We start from the raw sequence: 19,818 nt of genomic DNA, 5'->3' as shown, positions 1-19,818 counted from the left end.
ACAACAACCAAAGCCTACATCCCTCCAATGATCCAATCCCATCCCACTCTCCTGAATCCCAACTGCCCCCCCCCCCGCCACCTAATCCCTCTAGATCAACATAACCCCCCCACTTACACACACACACATTCATAAGTCATTCAACAAACAACTACAACCCTGAGGATACAGCTATTCAGATATGGTTCCCACACCTGCAAGAACAATGATTTCTGCGTTTGAGAGCCCCTGGCATCCCTAACTTTCCAATTGGCCAGGGTATGCATAGCAGCCCACCAATGCCAAATTTTCTTGGCTTTTGCAAGTTATTTTCATTCTAATATTATTTTATATTTGGTTAAAAAAAAAAAGTTTAATACTTTTCATGTTCTTTTTCTTGTTTTGAAAGGACGAGCCTTTGGCCCTCTTTTTTTTTTTCCCCTCGGTGGGCTTTTCTTTTTCTGTCACCAAAATTGAGTTTAACCTTGCTGCTGAGATTTTCCTGTCCCTATCGAAACCATTGAGTGGGTTTAAGAAGTGTTGTCGGTGTCAGCGCCCTATTTCCAGCATTGATCCACATAATTGGAGTTTAGGCCCTGAACATTGGATAGACTCCTGTACACATTGTTCCATACTGCAGAAATGCTCGTTGAAAGCTCGAGTCATCCAACAAGAGAAGATCTTCGGATTGACCATGGACTCTGTGGGTCGTTCGAGTCTTCGGTACTGGCAACATTGACATTGGAAGTTATTACAGTATTGGGGAAGCCTTCTCAGAAGCCATCCTCTTCCCAGCAAGCATCACAGGCCTCTACAGCATTGAGTCCCTCTGTGCAGCCCAAGCGTCTATGCCAATGCTCTCCTTCAGTGCAGGCTGTCTCTCCTTCGGGGTGTGCATCCTATTCGAGGACACCCTGCCACACTGATGGTACTGCCTATTGATCAAAGGGTACCGGTGTAAATTTTCAAGGAACAACTCGAGTTTTTCCAGAGGGAGATCAATAATATATTCAAATTGCACTCGACATCAGTGCTTGCATCAACTCCCTTGGTACCAGCCCAGCCTCAGCAAAGTATTTCAAGGCCTCAGAGTACTGATTCCAGGTCTCCACCAACATGCCACTCTGCTTCCTGTTGGCGCTCCTCCAGTAGACAACTACGCGCTCCATCGAGACATCGTTCCTCTTCGAGGCATCGTCGACCTGAATAGAAATATCAGATCACCATCAAAGCACCAAGGTTCACCATTGAAGCATCGTCCTCTCGCTCCTATGCTTATAGCTGTAGAAGATCTTCATGATGATCCTCTTCTTCATACTCATTGGATTGGTACCAACATTGAGGAAGTTCTTCTTCTTGCAGTTCCCACAGGTCACCTGAACCTTATGACTCTGATCTTTCTCATGGCCGCTCTGATTCTGAGTGTGAGCCTATTTTATCAGCTCCTGAATTTTATGGTCTTCCTTCAGATCTGTATCCTCCTCTTCTTAGATCTCCACATGAAGGACTTTCCTTCACTAAATATATTAAACAGTTGGGAAAGGCTCTCCCTGTCAAGTTGGAGGCTGACATTGAACCCATAGCCAAACTACTGGATGCTTTAGATTTCAATGAACCTCCTAAGGAGCTACTTAAGTTGCCCTTGCATGGCCTCCTTAAGGACGTCTTCTTCCAAAATTGAGAGACTCCTTTTTCCATCACTATAGCTCCAAGAAAAATTGATTTCCTCTATAGAATAATATCCTGTCCAGGGTTTGACAAGCCATAACTTCAACATCAGTCCCTGCTTGTAGAATCAACCCTTAAAATATCCAACACCACCAGGACGAGAGGGGAGGATTATGGATAAATTTGGTTGTCTCCTTTATCAAAATTCTATGTTGGCCAACAGAGTTCTAAATTATAACTTATACATGTCCTTTTACCTTAAACATCTGACTCGACACTTGTCTGTGTCTGAGCAACATCTTCCCTTGGATCGGCTTGAGGATTTTCAGAATACAGTTCACAATATCCTACAAACTAGAAAGTACAAGGCAAGAACTGCATTTGCACAAGAAAAAGGGCAAGGCTGATGTCCTAATACAACCAGGTTAAGCTTTATTGTATAAATATAGCTATATATAGTCCCAACAAGGATCCAGGTTTCAACAGAACTACTGCCTTCTTCAGAGGACAAAAACAGATGGTCTCAGGACACAAGGTCTATGGTCTGCTCAGGAGAAGACATTCCACATCAACCTGTTAGAGCTCTGGGCAATTTGGAATGCTCTAAGAGCTTTTTCAAGAGAATCTTTCCAACCAAGTACTCCTTGTTCACACAGGCAACCAAGTAGCGATGTACTATATCAGCAAGCAAGGAGGAACAGGCTCTTTTTTTTGTCACTTGGTGGAATCAATTGCATCAGTTGATCATTTGGGAGGCGCGAGATGCCGGAGGGTCTAGGAAACGAAAGATATTGTTTTTGAATATATGGGAGCCTTATCTGCAAGTCTTACATACTAAGGGTCGCAGTGCAGTTTTAAGATGGGTGTCCTAATTTGTTAGTTAGTTGGGTTGGGAGAGTAATGGTGAGTATTGGTGGGGCGAGGTGGAGAGTATCATTGGGGGGGAGGAGAAGGGGGGGTTTGAGGAGGGGAAATGGGAGTGTATTGAAGGTTCTGGCAATTAGTCAAAGATAGGATAAGTGGCTCAGGTGGGGGAAGGGGTGGTGTGACATTTTTGGGGTTCATAAGAGTACAGGGCTTTGGAGTACCTTTCCACCCTCATTAATCTCACTTGCCCTATGTAGAGAAGGAAGGGGAGGGAGTTTGGTTGATGTTACTCTTTTATTGTATATGCTTGTTCTATTATTGTATATGATGCATTATTATTTGTACTGTGCACCTTTGGGGTGCACTGGTGTTGTATTTGCTGTGTTTGCGTCAATAAAAATTGTTTGAACCTAACAGACTATGGACTTTTCCTTCAGGAAATTATCCAAATCTTTCTTAAAACCAGTTGCACTATCCAACTTACCACAACATCTGGCAATACGTTCCAGAGCTTAACTATTCTCTGAGTGAAAAAATATTTCTTCCTATTGGTTTTAAAAGTATTTCCTTGTAACTTCGAGTGTCCCCTAGTCTTTGTAATTTTTGACAGTGTGAAAAATCGATCCACTTGTACCCTTTCTACTCCATTCAGGATTTTGTACACTTGAATCATATCTCCCCTCAGCTGTGTCTTTTCCAAGCTGATGAGCCCTAACCTTTAGTCTTTCCTCATACGCGAGGAGTTCCATCCCCTTTATCATCTTGGTCACTCTTCTTTGAACCTTTTCTAGTGCCGCTATATGTTTCTTGAGATAAGGAGACCAGAATTGAATGCAATACTCCAGATAAGATCACACCAAGGAGCGATACAGGGGCATTATAACATTCTTAGTCTTGTTAACCATCCCTTTTTTAATAATTCCTAGCATCCTGTTTGCTTTTTTGGCTGCTGCCACACATTTTATTTATTTATTTTATTTAATGTTCTATACCATTCTTCCAGAGGAGCTCAGAATGGTTTACATGAATTTATTCAGGTACTCAAGCATTTTTCCCTGTTTGTCCTAACAGGCTCACAATCTTATCTAATATACCTGGGGTAATGGGGGAATTAAGTGACTTGCCCAGGGTCACAAGGAGCAGTGTGGGTTTGAACCCACAACCTCAGGGTGTTGAGGCTGTAGCTTTAACCACTGTTCCACACTCTTCCCCACATTGGACGGATGGTTTCATCGTATTGTCTACAATAACACCCAGATCCTTTTCTTGGCGCTAACCTCCAAGGTGGACCCTAGCATCCGTTAACTATTTCCAATGTGCATCACTTTGCATTTGTCCACATTAAATTTCATCTGCCACTTGGATGCCCAGTCTTCCAATTTCCTAAGGTCTGTCTGCAATTTTTTACAATCTGCATGCATTTTATCAATTTTGAATAGTTTTGTGTCATCTGCAAATTTAATCACCTCACTCGTCGTCCCAATTTCCAGATCATTTATTAAGTTAAATATGTCCCAGTATAGATGCCTGCAGCACTCCACTGTTTATTCTCCTCCATTGAGAAAAAAGAGCATTTAACCCTATCCTTTGTTTTCTATCCAATAACCAATTCCTAATCCACAACTGAACTTTGCCATTTAACCCATGACTTTAATTTTCTCAGGAGCCTCTCATGAGGAACTTTATCAAAAGCTTTCTGAAAATCTAGATACACTACATCAACCGGCTCACCTTTATCCACATGTTTATTCACACCTTCAAAGAAGTCAAGCAAATTGGTGAGGCAAGATCTCCCTCAGCTGAACCCATGCTGACTCTGTCTCTTTAAATCATGTTTGTCTACATGTTGCACAATTTTATTTTTTATAATTGTTTCCACCATTTTGCCCAGCACTGAAGTCAGGCTTACCGGTCTGTAATTTCCCGGATCTCCCCTGGAACCCTTTAAAAGAATCTGCATAACATTGGCCACCCTCCAAGCGTCAGGCACTACAGATGATTTTAGCGATAGGCTACAGATCACTTATAGTAAGTCAGCAATTTCATGTTTTGAGTTCTTTTAGTACCCTTGGATGTATACCATTTGGCCCAGGCAATTTATCACTTTTTAACTTGTTGATTTGGCTTAGTACATCTTCAGGATTCACCAAGATTTCTTGCAGTTGTTCCGCATCATCACCTTTGAAAACTATTACTAGTTTAGGTAGATCTCTTATATCTTCTTCCACAAAGACCGAAGCAAAGAATTCAGTCAGTCTCTCCACTATTGCCTTATCCTCCCTGAGCGCCTCTTTTGCTCCTTGATCATCCAATGGTCCCATGGACTCCCTCACAATTTTTCTGCTTCTTGATATAAATTGTTTTGAGTTTTTGCCTCTTTTGCAAGTTTCTCGTCATATTCTTGCTTAGTTTCTTTATCAATGCTTTGCATCTAACTTGCCAGTGCTTTTGTGTCTTCTGATTTGGAAACAGCCTGCAGTTCATAAAAGGAGAGTCTTTCCTTATATTGTAATTATTTTTTCAGTTCTAGTAATTTCTTTTTTTAAAATCTTTATTAATTTTTCAAAGCCAACAACAGTGCAAAACAATATACATACATAATAAGCACTTATAATCAATCAATAACAATACAGGAAAATAAACCCCCATTCCCATCCAATTCTTCCATTAGGGAACAAAAACAAACCCTCCCTCCCGCCCTCCCCTGGATGTGTGTGAGCTATACATTGAAAAATAAAAACTAAAACGAAGCCACAAAAGATGTCAATGGACCCTACACTAGTTTAAATAACTTATTGTGCCCCAGAATATCGGCGTTCATCTTTTCATACTTATAACATAAGCATAGATTCGCCCACCAAAAAGTAAAACTAAGGTGATCGCAGTTTTTCCAATTGCGAGTAACCATTTGCATGGCTATCCCGGTCATAATAAGGAAAAGCCGACATTTATATCAGTCCAATGGGGGTTTAATTTGCAATATCATCCCACATATAACTACATCATATGTCAATGGGATTGATGACTCCAGTATGGTATTAATCTGTCCCCATATTAATCTCCAAAAGTTGAGTATTAAAGGACAATAAAACAACAAATGATCCAGTGTCCCTATGTTTAGATGACAGTGCCAGCATCTATTAGACTTAGAACTATCTAATTTCTGCAAATGAACAGAAACTTCTATGTAACAAAAAAACCCCATGTTTGTCTCATAAATGCTGACGCTGTACACCTCATCCTCCAAGTCCAAATACGTGGCCATTGAGAAGCAGAAATCTCCTGCTTAATCTCAATGCTCCAAATGTCTCTCAGACTAGTTTTTGTTTTTTTGTTCAAATATTCCAATATTAATTTATACCACTTGACGGCCTGATGTCCTAGGAAATCAATCTGGAAGCATAGGCCCTGCAAACTATACTGATCCTTTAAATTTCACCAATCAGGGAACCCCTTCTGAATGGCCTGCTTCAACTGCAACCATTTATAAACTTGAGACTTTGCTATGCCAAATGATTGTTGCAGTTGTGAAAAATCAAGCATTCTCCCTTTTGATATCACATCATCTACAGTACGTATACCTGCCTGCATCCAATGTTTCCAGATGATCTTAAACTCACCAATTTTAATCTTGGAATTCAACCATATAGATTGACACGTGGATTGTTGTATTGGTATAGATGTTAGATTATCAATAAATTTTAATATTTTCCATGTATCACATAGAATACTATTGTCCTTATAAAGCCTTGGCATCTTAATACTCAAAATATGGCATAATCGCAATGGGGACATGAGTTGCCATTCTAAATAAAGCCAAGCCGTAAGATGCTCCAAGACTTCAGGAAGGATCCAGTACATACTCTGACGCAGAATAAAAGCTTGATGGTATCTATAAAAATTTGGAAAATTTACCCCACCTGCCGCAATTGTTTTTTGCAAAGATACTAAAGCAATTCTAGCAGTTTTACCCAGCCAGATAAATTTAGTAAGAATACCATTTAATTTTTTATAGAAGGACCCTTGAAAATAATCCGGAAGCATAATCATTTTGTAGCAAACTACAGGCAAAATCATCATCTTTACAGTTTGGACTCTCCCCCACTAGGAAAGATGTAAAGGGTTCCAATGCTCATACATTTTTTTGACTTTCAGCAATAAAGACTTTTCATTTACTGTCATTGTGTCTTCCAATGTTCTTTGAATCATAATACCCAAATATTTTATTCCCTCTTCCTTCCAAAGGAAAGGGAATGGATCAAATAATCATTTTGCACAATGTATGTTTAACGGAAGAATCTCCAATTTACTCCAATTTATTTTGTATCCAGAGAATTTACTAAACCTATCTATCAATTCCAGTAAATGCGAAACGGTGGATTCAGGATTCCTCAAATGAAGCAAGATATCATCTGCATAAGCAGAGATCTTATATTCCTGACCTGCATAAGGAATCCCCTGTATCCCCTCTGCCTGCTGTATCGCCAGCAAAAAAGGTTTCAGAACAGTGTCAAAAAGCAAAGGAGATAAGGGACACCCTTGTTTAACTCCCCTCTTCAGACAAAAACGTTCAGAAAATGTATTATTAATATATAGCCTAGCTGAGGGGGAACTATACAAGATTTGAATCATTAGAATAAATCCAGATCCTATACCGAACCAATCCATTGCTTGATACATAAAAGTCCATTCCACACGATCAAAGGCCTTCTCTGCATCCAAAGAGACAGAGAAGGCCAGATCATCCATAGTTTTTGCTAAATTTAGCATATGAAATGCCAATCTGGTATTATTGGAAGAATAAGTTCTAGTTATTTCACAGGTAACAAGGCTCATTTCACACATACAGTCAAGAACACATTCATGTAGTATTTCTCCTATTGAAGGAATTGAATTTAATAAAAGAGTTGGGATCTTATAGCACTACTTTAAGAACTGAGTTGAAAAAGTCACCATTTGGTAATTACATTGGCAATAAAAATGTTTTATGGTGCAGAAGATTTGTGAAGTTTTAATCAATATGAAACTTCACTAAACTGAGGGAGGTTTTTATACCAATGACTGTTTTGAGGGTAAAGTATATTTGATGCTGGTTTACGGTTCTCACTGCATTTTGTCAGGAAGAATCGATGTTTCAGCCATCATGCTGTGACTTTCTTCAGGGTATGCCAACATGATGCAGCTGCAGAAACTCTTGAGAGAACATATAACCCAGCTTCACAGGGAGAATATCTTTAAACTCACCAGAGACTTTTCAATTCTATGGGAAAGAGAGGCTTAATGATTTTCCACCCAAAATTCAAATTTGTGACCAACTGACTTTCCTGCTTCATTCATCTCGAGCCCCAGCCAGTCGGATTTGAGGACCTACTATATAAAGACAAACTGCCGACCTCACAGCATACCCTGAAGAAAGCCACAGCATGATGGCTGAAATGTCAGTTCTACCTGACAAGATGTAGTAAGTCCCGAAAACCTACAACAAGCATGATGCCAGCTAGAGAAACCCTGAGAAGGTTATATTATACTTTTTTTTGTATTAAACCCCCTAGTTTGAGACTTTTCCTCCCTTTTCTTTTTTTTTTTTTTTTTTTTTTATAATACCAGTGAAAACGTGACTCCCCCCCCACCCCCCGGGAATATGGGTTTACTGCTTAATTTATTGTAATAATTGACATCTGACCTCTGATTTTTAGAAGGTAGTCCATCAATCATGGGCCATGTTCTATACAGTTTGGGCAGAATCTTTGTATGCTGTGTCTCTTTGTAATTATTCAATACAACAGGAGAAAATAGCCCTGCAGTCCACATGAGTAGTATAAAGCTGTCAGGATATAAATGTTCTGCTTTTTAAAAAATTAGTTAGCACTTTTGTTTGCAGAAGTTAGCAAGAGTTGTCCTCAACCTGTAGAATTGTACTGAATGCAATATATAATTTGCAGAACCACAACCAACAGCAAAAACACGCTCTTTTGATTCCAAATGAACGTAAGCAAAATAAGAGTGAGGAGTCTCGGTAAGAGAATGCACATAAATCTTAGGTCGCAATCAAAAAGGAAAAGAATTGGTAATTGAGCTGGATATAATAGACTACAGCGTTCCCACTAAGCATCTGGAAGCATCTACCAATGTCCCTGCTGGTGAGAGGTGATGCTCAAATATTGTGCTTAAACTTGGAAGAGGCAGACAGTTCCTGAACCTTTATTTCTGTGCATTCAAGTGGACTTACATGGTTACTATACTACTGTACTTATTTTTGTACTAGGAGCCAGTAGATTATTTTGGCTATGTTTGGGTGATACTGAATTTTGTGATTGTTCTACTTTTTGTTTAAAAAAAGTAATTTTTTTTTCTCTTATATGAACTGTTTTTTGTTGGAGCATTGTGCAGAATGTGTGATAAATCATATCCACAACTGACGGCCTCTTTTACAAAGCTGCGCTAGGGGCTGCGCTGCACTAACGGCCCCGAAGCCCATAGAGATTTAAAGGGCTTTGGGGCTATTGCAGCGCGGCTATGTAAGAGGCCGTGAGTGTTCAAATTTAAAAGTTTGTGTGGGGAAGTATAATTCTGATTATTTTAAAGCTGATCTCAACCCTGACACCACTGAACATCAAAATAATTTTTGCCTCCCTAGCTGTTTTTCACTTTCAAGTATTTTTGGAAGTCTGATACAATGCATAAGTGTTAATTTCATTCAAAATATATATCAATATGTATTAAGGTAGGATGTATTGGTATTGTCATGTTCTATTAATCTGTGATCATTGATTATCCAAACCTGGATTTTTGTGATAAAATTACTCCGTTTTATTTGCTATTATAAAGGATATGTATAATTTAGGACTTTTTGTACTTGAGAAGGAACTTCATCTCACCACCAGCAAAACTTATGCCATCAGAACATTGCATATTTTAATGTCAAGAAAAATATTCAATCCAATGTGAATTATAACTTAGATATAATAGTTCATGAGTAGTTTGTGATACTGTTCAATTTTTCATTGTTCTGTTTAGTCTCTTCTGCTCGATGTGTGGCTTTCCAGAGAGAGAGAGATCCTAGATAAGCTTCAGTCGATCTGTTGCTTGTACACCATTCTTTCTCTTCTAAGTGAGATGGAAGGTAGGAACTCTTTCATGAGTCTGAGCATCTGGCTTAAAATGTAGTAATAAATACTTGCCATTAGGAGTCATTCAGTCTGAAATCCATGTAACCTATGTCTGCTTTATTCTTCTCATAACTGCTTGCTGGCAGCTAGCTTTTGCTTGTCATGCAGAAATACTAGGAATGCTGACAATTTTTAGCCATCAGACTTAGGACTTGTTTATATTTCTGTGGAATATTTTGTGGGATATCCATTGATTCTAAGTACAGTGGTACCTTGGTTTACAAGCATAATTCGTTCCAGAAGCATGCTCGTAATTCAAAGTACTCGTATATCAAAGCACATGTCCCCATAGGCCACAATGCAAACTAAAACAATTCGTTCCACAACCAAGGTTTACTATGGTGGCCCAGGGGTGGGTACCTGCCTGTAGGTGCTGCAGCCCTTGTAGCGTGGTGGCTTTCTTTCCCCGGGGTCCCCGTGCGGCTCTCCTCCCTCTTTGGCCGACGCCTTTTCCTTTCACCAGCGCCTCCTGGCTTCTGATTCAAGACGGCCGCCATCCTTCTGAAGCATTCGCAGGACCTCTGAACTCCCCCTTTAAGCCGGCGCCGCTCCAACAACACGCGCACCATGTACAAGCACACAGGATGTCCTGCGTGCTTGTACGTGGTGCGTGAGTTGTTGAAGCGGCGCCGGCTTAAAGGGGGAGTTCAGAGGTCCTGCGCATGCGTCTGGAGGATGGCCGGCTTGAATCAGAAGCCGGGAGGTGCTGGTGAACAGCGGAGGCATCGGCTGAAGAGGGAGGAGAGCCGCATGGGGACCCGGGGAAAGGAAGCCACCACGCTACAAGGCCTGCAGCACCCACAGGCAGGTACCCACCCCTGGGCCACCATAGTGAGAGCTCGTGTAGCGAATCAACACTCGTTTTGTGAGCCGAAAGTTTGCTGAGTGTTTTGCTTGTCTTGCAAAACACTCGCAAACCGGGTTTATCCCATGCCTTTTTGAATTCCATCACTGTTTTTGTCACAACCACTTCACCAGGAGATTCTAGCTATTCACCACTTTTTCTATGAAAACTATTTCATGATATTATTTTGTTTATCTCTTTTTAGATGCATTTCATGTCTTCACAATCAAAAGGGTAAATGATACTTCATTTACATACTACAGCAACCAACAGATTCAGAGCAGTTTACAAAAGAATAAACCAATACAATAATTGAGACTATATAATCTCACAAAACTAAAACATACACCTATGACATAAACCATTTTTTAACAAATATGTTTTATTCTGTCGCCTGAAAGTTAAATAAAATTCCATAATCCAATAATTCTCTCCAAAATTGCATAGCTTGGGATGCCAACAATTTCTCTATATTTTATCGAATTGGTTGACCACAAATTTATGGGAAAGCAAAATGGTTGCTATTATGAGTTACCCTTGAATGACACACTAGTGTAAATCGCTCAACCAAATAAGATTGAGCCAACCCATGCAAGTCCTTGAAAAGCAAACATGCAAATTTGAACAGAATTCTAGATCAAATAGGTAGCCAATGAAGCTATAATCAGTTATATGATCATACTTTAATGAAAACTTTAGTCAAACAGCTGTATTCTGTACTGTTTGCAATCATTTTAATAAATACTGAGGACAACCCAGGCAGATAAGTTTGCAGTAGTCGAGAATACTAAGCACCATTGCTTGAACAATCAATCTATAGTAAATTGAGGTTTGAGAAAATAGCTCCGATGTGCACACAACTTTCCTAGTGTTAAAAAACACTTCTTTTTTTTTTGGTCAACTTGTGGTTTTTAATGATAGCCCTGTTTTCAAGTGGACTCCCAAAATTATGTGGTATAAATGGATGAAAAGCTTGATGAACCACAATTCTAGTCTCAATGTGCACGGCTGGCCACAAAAAGTGCACAGCTTGTCACAAAAAATTTGGTTTTATCTAAATTTAATTTCAGTCGATGTTCTAGTGCAACAGACACATCATTCCTGAACTTTCGGGTCATCGATCTATTCCCGCAAGAATTTTTGTAAAGAGCTTCATTAGTATTTTTTGCTCTGCCTCCCATCTCTCTGGGCTGTGTTCCAATTCCTCAGCTCATATCAAAGCAGATGGTAAGCCCTAGAGAGGAAACTTAAGAGGGAGGGGTATGGGGATACGTCCTGAGAGACATGTCTGTTTTGCACATATCACAAAAGTATGTAACAACTGAAACAAACAAACAAAAAAGGACCCATTCTAACACTTAACCAGGTGAAAATAAACGAGTCACCTAGCTGAATGCAACCTGCACTAACCATTTTAGAATAAAAGGAATACTTTCTGAATTTGTTGCAATAGCAGTGGCATTCCCCATCCACGTCCTTACTGGATAAAGGGAAGAAATAAAAATCCATTCATCCCAGCATGTCTGAGGCAGAAAGCAGGCTAATGTCCTGTCTACTAGAAAGAAGATTGAGTTAATCTTCCCTTCTAACATCCAGTTCTCCATCAATAGTACAAGGGCTTCCAATCTAGAGGAAATGGATGAAACTGTAGAAGAAAAAGGGATAATTAATCTGCATAACTAATGCTAGTGAACCCATTCTAGGTCAGAACATAACCTAAAGGGTGATAGGAAAACATTAAATACTGAGGGAGAAAGAGGTGAACTCTGTGGTACACCACAAGGATTTCTCCACACGTTTGATCACACATAAGTACTTAATAAAATCTAGGTTGTAAAAATTCTTGAAACCAGCCTAATACTTTCCCAGATACTCCCAAATTATCCAACATACCCAACAGGATCTCATGATCCAGAACAAAAGCACATGATAAATCAAAATGGAGAATTAATGTATTTTTCCCTCACTGAATAATCCAGCACTGTGCCCTTGACTGTTTCAGTACTAAAAAATAATCAGCAAATGAGCTGGATATAACAAATAACAGATGGAATTCCCACTAAGCAGCAAGAAGCTGTGTGTGAGTTTTCTGCCAGTGTCCCTGCTGGTGGCAGGGGGAGGGGAATGATCAAATTTGCACTTAAAATGAAAAATATTTCTTTACAAGGGGTAATAGGTGCACAGAAGAGCATTTAAGTGATGATATAGGGGCATGCAGGCCAAACTTTTGATTTTGTTACTTGTCATCTACAAGACTTTTTTATTTAGGGAGTTTTTGAATAATTTTTTTTTTTCATTTTAGAAATAGGCACACTATTGATGATGGAGAAAAAAATGTAATATTTTTTTCCTGCTTTAAGTTCACTATTGTGGGAGCTGGTCTGGAGGTTTTTTGCCAGTGAGGTGTTCGCCCGACCACCTTGGACCACCATTGTGGTGGTGGAAGGGTTCCTATCTGAGGCTTTTTCCTCCAGCAATTTGAAACTCCCTTAATTAGAACTATAGCAGCACTACCTTTCATGACATCCTGTTCATATTTCTAGTGAAAGTGTTTGCCTTTATATTTTTTTCCTGTTACATCAGATAAAAACACCATGGGAATACAAATTCCTGCTGGTTGTAGAGCTAAAAACAGTAGCAAAATTAAAGCATGGGATAAATACAAGAAATCCTTAGTTGGAAGATTTTTAGTGTAAATCACAATCTTTTATTTAAAAGTAAAGCCAGACATCTAGTAGATTGTACAGTATGACAGCAGGAAAGGAGAATAGAAAGATTAGGTAGACTTTTATGTCTATTATTTGCCATCATATTCTTTGTTTCTATAGAACTGTTAAGCTTTATTCAAATTAAATATTGTATTTCATTAGGGAAAGGAGTGGGAGGAACATCTTGAGTTTCCTGGCTTCCCTGAGCTATTCCTGAATTCAACACTGCTTGTGACTTCATTAATAATTGTGCCTGGCCTAATAAAAACATTGTGGTAAAAAGCACACAATTGAACAAAGACCAGCTTTGAGAAAACAATTAGTTTTGCTTCTACTTCAGTGTTCTAGCTTGCTGGTCTCTCGATATTAGTTTACTTCTACTGAGTTCTTCTTACAGAATTATTCATAGTGGAAATTTATTTTCCAACTGACAAACTGTCTCCTTTAGCCTTTCTAATGGACATTTCTGTCCATTCTTTTCACTCACTCGCTTCCACTCTGAGACATTCCAGCTTTTATTGTGAGTTTGATTGTCTACATGTACCGTATTTTCACGTAGATAACGCGCACCCGTGTAAAACGCGCACACAGGTATAGCGTGTGGGAAACCGAAATATATGTAAAAAAAAATTTTGTATACCGCGCACACCCGTATACCACGCATGCTGCCCCGACTCTCCCGTCACCGCCCGACTCTCCTCTCCCCTGCCCCGACTCTCCTCTCCCCCTTGAAGTCCTGTCCCCACCCTGAAAGCCTGATGCCCCCCCGACGTCCGAGTCACCCCCCCCCGCAGGACCGCTCGCACCCCCACCCCGAAGGACCGCTCGCAAGCACTCCCACCCACACCCGCACCCCCACCCTGAAGGACCGCTCGCACCCCCACAGCCTCCCGACCCCCCCCCCAATCATGTAGAAGCTCCTACCGGTGTCCTGCTGCTTCCTCTTGGCGGTCCTGGCCCTTCTGTGAGCCCTGCGCCTGCGCTGCTTCCTCTTCCGGTGGTCCCGCCCTTTCTCTGTTGTCAGAGAAAGGGCGGGACCGCCAGAAGAAGAAGCAGCGCAAGCGCAGGGCTCACAGAAGGGCCGGGACTGCCAAGAGGAAGCAGCAGGACACCAGTAGGAGCTTCTACATGATGGGGGGGGGGTCGGGAGGCTGTGGGGGTGCGAGCGGTCCTTCAGGGTGGGGGTGCGGGTGGGAGTGCGTGCGAGCGGTCCTTCGGGGTGGGGGTGCGAGCGGTCCTGCGGGGTGAATCGGGGGGGGGGAACGATGTAAAAAAAATTTATACAACGCGCTCATGTGTATAATACGCAAGGTTATGCACGGTTTGTAAAAATCGTGTATAACGCACGCGTTATATGCGTGAAAATACGGTAGATATTTGGGAACCTCTGTGCTTCATTTTAGCATTAAATAAGTTTTTTAAAGTATTTACTCATTTTAAGTGTACTTATGGCATTCTAGTATATATCCAACTATCAAAAAAATCAGAGAAATGGACACAAACCCAAAGTATACCAAAAAGAAAAATATATGTCCAATTTAAATTTGTATAAACTGAAATAATTGATGGAAACGTGATTGAGTGTCCAAGTTGTAAATACAAAGATTAGCAAATAATGTGGAGCACTCAATTTTACATATAATGTGAACTTAAAACAGAGGAAAAAAGACCTCAAAAAACCCCTGGGCTATAATCAAACAGATCATAACCAATTGGGGTTGGTTTTCATCACTGGTCAAAAACCCCTGTATGATTTTTTAATTTTTATGTGAATTTATTTTTCATTAAATATGTGTTGTAATTATAAATAAATCTAGTGATGGAATATCAAAATCTTTCCATATCAAAATCTCTCTTATTTACAATTGAGCATAAATAAGCCAGCAGCTCTATGTTGAAATTCACAAATGAAATAACATATGGCTTCATAACATCAAGCACTTATCTTAATAACCCGACGGAGGTCCAATCCGTTTCGCTCAAACGGGCTTCTTTGGGGGTATTAACAGAGCTTGTAATGCCGGTAAAGATTAAATGTTGCTCACAAATTCTGTAGTCTGGCTGCGTATTCAGCTGAAGAAGCCTGTTGGAGCGAAACAGATGGGACCTCCAAAGAAAGGCCCAGAGTACTGGAGGCCAGTTCTGGACCTCAAGTTGAATCAATGCTGCGCTGAAAGTGCCACATTCTACATGGAGATAGTTCAGTCAGTCATAGCGGCAGTGGTGCCGGGGGAGTTTCTGGCTTCCCTCAATTTGACAGAGGCTATTTCCATATTCCCATTTTTCTAGCCCACAGAATATACTTCCGGTTTCATGTGCTGGAGCAGCATTTCCAGTTCTCAGTGCTCCCTTTTGACCTCTTGGTGGCACCTTGCACTTTTACCAAGGTGATGGTGGTGGTGGCAGTGGACCTCCACAAAGCTTGGACCCTTATTTGGACAGTTGGCTAATCAGCCCTGTCCAAGGAGGAATGCAAACTGGCAGTTTCAAAGAGTGGTCCAACTCCAGGACATGGGATGGATCATCAACTTCAAGAAATGCTAGCTGGAACCGACTCAGCACCTGGGAGTTTTGTTGAACACGGCCTTGGGCCAGGGCTTTCTTCCAGAGCCACACTGACTGAAGCTCTGGAAGCAGATAGTTTTCTTGACGTTGATGATCCATCCCATGTCCTGAAATTGGACTACTCACGAAACTGCCAGTTTGCATTTCTCCTTGGACATGACTCTGATTAGCCATCCATCCAAATAAGAGTGTACTTGGATCCTAGCCTTGTGGAGGTGCACTGCCACCACCTCCATCACCTTGGTAAAAGTGCGAGGTAGAAATTGCAGTTGCATCATCCTTATCTTCTAATGACTTTGAAATGGACACTTCTGCCATGATTAACCAAAGCTTATCTGCAATGGGCCAATCTTTGAAATTTCTAAAAGGGAGCAGTAGAGATAAAGTGGGTTATACGAAACAAAAAAAAAAAATGAACATGTACAAAATGTGATCATGCACAAGATAACTTTTGCTGATGAACTAGCAGCTCAGGATGTTGGACAGCCTAGTCAAACCACACAATATGTCATGTCAAGATTACTTTGACCTGATTGAAGAAATGAAGAAAAATTGGAATATCCAATAGATTGAAAAAAAAAAAAAAATTAATTAAAATATTGACTTTGGTCCCAAGACGTTGTTCAATAAAAGCTACAGCATTAGAATTTGGAGTGTTTAGCCTCACCTGACCCAAAAGTTGAAAAGCAATTGCCAAAGTCAACAGAGTATGACAATTTTATGAAGATGACAAATTCAGCAGAATGTGTCCCAGCAAGAAAGCTCTGGTGCAAAAGTTTTTGTCCCGTGGCTTCTGAGGCGTTTCCCCCCTTTATTCTAGAGTTAGTGTTCATGGTTTGGAAACTTCTGGCAATATAATGGTTGGGTCGCAAGTGGCATTATACCCAGCAAGTATAACACTGGAGTTTATTGAATATTTTGTTTAGTATTATTGACTCCAGTCTCCACTTTTTTTGGTTTTGTCCAGCAAGAAAGACCGCATTTCTGTTTGAGTCGATGAAGTCAAGATACAGACACAAAAGTGGTTGTTGAATAATCTAAAAGAAATGTACATGGCATATCGTGACAAATGGAGCCAAAATCAGATTCTTAAAATTTTGTAAACTTAGACCAAAGTAGTGTATAACTGTTGGTGCTTCAGGCACTCATTCTCTGGGTTTGCACTATACATCAGGTTTACAGGGATCTCAAAGTCCCTCCTTGAGGACTGCAATCCAGTCGGGTTTTCAGGATTTCCCCAATGAATATGCATGAGATCTATGTGCATGCACTGTTTTCAATTGGGGAAATCCTGAAAACCCAACTGGATTGCGGCCCTCAAGGAGGGACTTTGAGATTCCTGCACCAGAACATCAATCTCATGTTGCAAAGTGCAAATAACAGACACAACTACAAAGTGCTTATGGAAAAAACTGTTTCCAATTTGAACTCCAAAGATTGCATGCTAAAATGATGCCAAAACTGTCCTGGCAAGGAAGCACTAACAGTTTATTTGGAAGAAACGTTCAAGGATTGGTATCATGATGATTTGATCAAATTCAAGCAGTGAGTCCATATTGATAATGAAACATTAGAAACAAGCAAGCTAACATTGGATGATTTTATCATAAAACTTGCAAAAAAAAAAAAAATTGGAAGCTGATATGTCACCATTTTGTTTCAAAGTGAATATTTGAAAGCCAATGTAGAAGAAAGTGAATTGATCGTTCTGATGAATTTTGCTGAAAATTATTCTTTTGTTGTGCAAGAATGCGGCACAGGGCTTTCATAGAGAAAATTCACAAGCTACATTACATCCCTTTGTTGCTTACTATATTGACAAAGCTCATACTATTCAAGTCATAAATATTTGAATCATCATAGATCATATGCAACATGATTCAATATCCATTCATGTATTTATTCAAAAGCTGATTGAGTTTTTAAAGACAAAAATAAAAGTTAACAGAATCCACCATTTGAGTGATGCGAGCCAATACAAGAACAAAGATTTTGTCAACCTGTGCATTCATAAAAGCAATTTCAATATTGAAGCACAATGGAATTTTTTTCATACAAACTATAGAAAATTACCTTGTGATGGAATTGGTGGAACAATGAAAAAATTAGCTGCTGGAATTGGTGTTCAAAGACCATAGAATGAGCAAATACTGACACCAAAAGACCTGTTCAGTTTCTGGGACAAGAGCTTACATGGAATTAAAATACATATTTGTTTGTAAAGAAGAAATCAATGATAGCTGGAGCTAGAGAACATCATTAATTTGTACCACTCGACGTGAACACCATTTGTGTGAACAAAGTATCAAATGATCTACCTACTTCTTGGCCAGAACTTCTAGTAAGGATTCTACAGTGTTGGACTTGAGAATATCACAACTGCTCCCTGGTTATTATATTGCTTGCATTTATGATAATAAATGGTGGATTGGCAACATTGTTGAAGTATTGATGGAAGAAAATTATGCCTTGATAAAGTTTATGCACACAAATGGCCCTGCTAATTATTTTACTGGCCTAAAAGACAAGACATTTGTTGGGTGCTGGCACAACATCTCAATTTCATGCTCTCTTTTCCAATGGTTATCCTCTGGGCAATAATATCAGTTTTCAGAAACTTTGTGACAAATGTGGCTCATAAATATTTTTAAAAATGCAATAAAGAAATAAAGACAGACAGAATTTTGGTTTGGGAACCTATAGAAGATACATACTTTAGGCTTGGGAACCTAGGTTAAGCTGCCCTTCATAGGCTCGGGAACCTAGGTTAAGCTGCCAAGTCATAGGCTTGGGAACCTAGGTTAAGCTGCCCACTCATTGGCTTGGGAACCAGACAGATACCCACTGAAGGCTTTGGAACCTCGATGAAGAAACCAAGACTGCAGGCTTGGGAACCTGAATGAAGAGACCCACCCGTGGTTGGCATTACATAGCTATCAGGTGTGACCTCTACGGCGATGAGGTTGTTGATTCAAATTTTTTGAACTGGACCAACACAATCAAATATTTTCCTTCTAAAAATGCAAAAGAACAATCATATTTGGATGTTAATGTATACTGTTACCACAGAAACTTTACAAAGTCATATCACAAAATAGACAAAACTGCATTAGTTCTATTGCATAGTTTGCAAAATGTTTTGTAAGATCACCAAGTTTAATTTGTTCTGCTTATATAACAAAGGAAATATTTTGACTCAAAGTTGTGAAAATTTTGCAGGGATACTGTACGTGGTCATGGTAAAGTGTCAAACAAAGAGCTATATCTCCACAAGTATTCCACTAGTGGATCTTAAACTTTCCCAGAGTTTGGTTGGGTCATGTAAGATTCAGCATACAAAGTTTCATCAAAATCTGTGGTGGTAAGGTAGGGAGCCCTAGACCACTTGATCTGTAAAGACCTACAAGACTTAGCTTAGATATTGGGTAGGTTAAGGTACTAGGGAATTGGACATTGGGTGAGGGAAAAGGACTTAGATTAGGAGAACAGTGGAGACTAGACATAGATTGTGAAGGGTAAGCGAGTTAAATGGATGAAAAAAGTAGATGAAGAAGACAAAGGGGTTATGGAGGGTGTGAGGTTTTTGAAGAGAAGAAAGGTAGAAACAGATGTGGTGAAAGGGGCAATAGGAGGTTGGGTAAGAGATAGAAGAAAGGACCTAGAGACAGATAATGAGAGACAGAGGAAGGTAGATGAGGGCTGGAGAAGGGGTGAATATAGAAGTTAGATATAATGAACTAGAGAATGGTGAAAAGGGGAGCAGGAGATTGGGAAAAGATTAAAACAGAGTGGTAATGTATAGACTGGAGAAATAACTGGGAGATGGAAATCGGTTAGATTAGGGAGATGAGAGAGATGGAGATTGAAGAATGGGGGTAAGAGAAGAGGAAAGGGAAGAATACAATTCAGTTGTGAGTGTATAGAGAGGCAGAAAAAAGAAATGGAGTCAAAAAATGACCAGGAAAAGTCCTATGAAATTTAGCATTGGTAAGTACTTTAAAATATTTTGAATTCATTT

General features: G+C 39.9%; 1 protein-coding gene across 3 annotated transcripts in view; it reads left to right on the top strand.

Moving 5' to 3' along the window:
* RAB3GAP2 (RAB3 GTPase activating non-catalytic protein subunit 2) overlaps positions 1 to 19,818 on the top strand; it is a 191,409-nt gene that overhangs the window by 125,703 nt on the left and 45,888 nt on the right. For all 3 annotated transcript variants that reach the window (XM_033936867.1, XM_033936866.1, XM_033936865.1), the window contains one exon: positions 9,532 to 9,637. In XM_033936867.1, coding sequence (XP_033792758.1) covers positions 9,532 to 9,637 — 106 coding nt within the window. The remainder of the gene's footprint in view (positions 1 to 9,531; positions 9,638 to 19,818) is intronic.

The sequence above is a fragment of the Geotrypetes seraphini genome, chromosome 3 (genome assembly GCF_902459505.1).
Source record: "Geotrypetes seraphini chromosome 3, aGeoSer1.1, whole genome shotgun sequence".
NCBI classification, from domain to species: Eukaryota; Metazoa; Chordata; class Amphibia; order Gymnophiona; family Dermophiidae; genus Geotrypetes; species Geotrypetes seraphini.
Note: the sequence above shows the minus strand (reverse complement) of the source record. Positions and strands in the feature narration are given on the sequence as shown.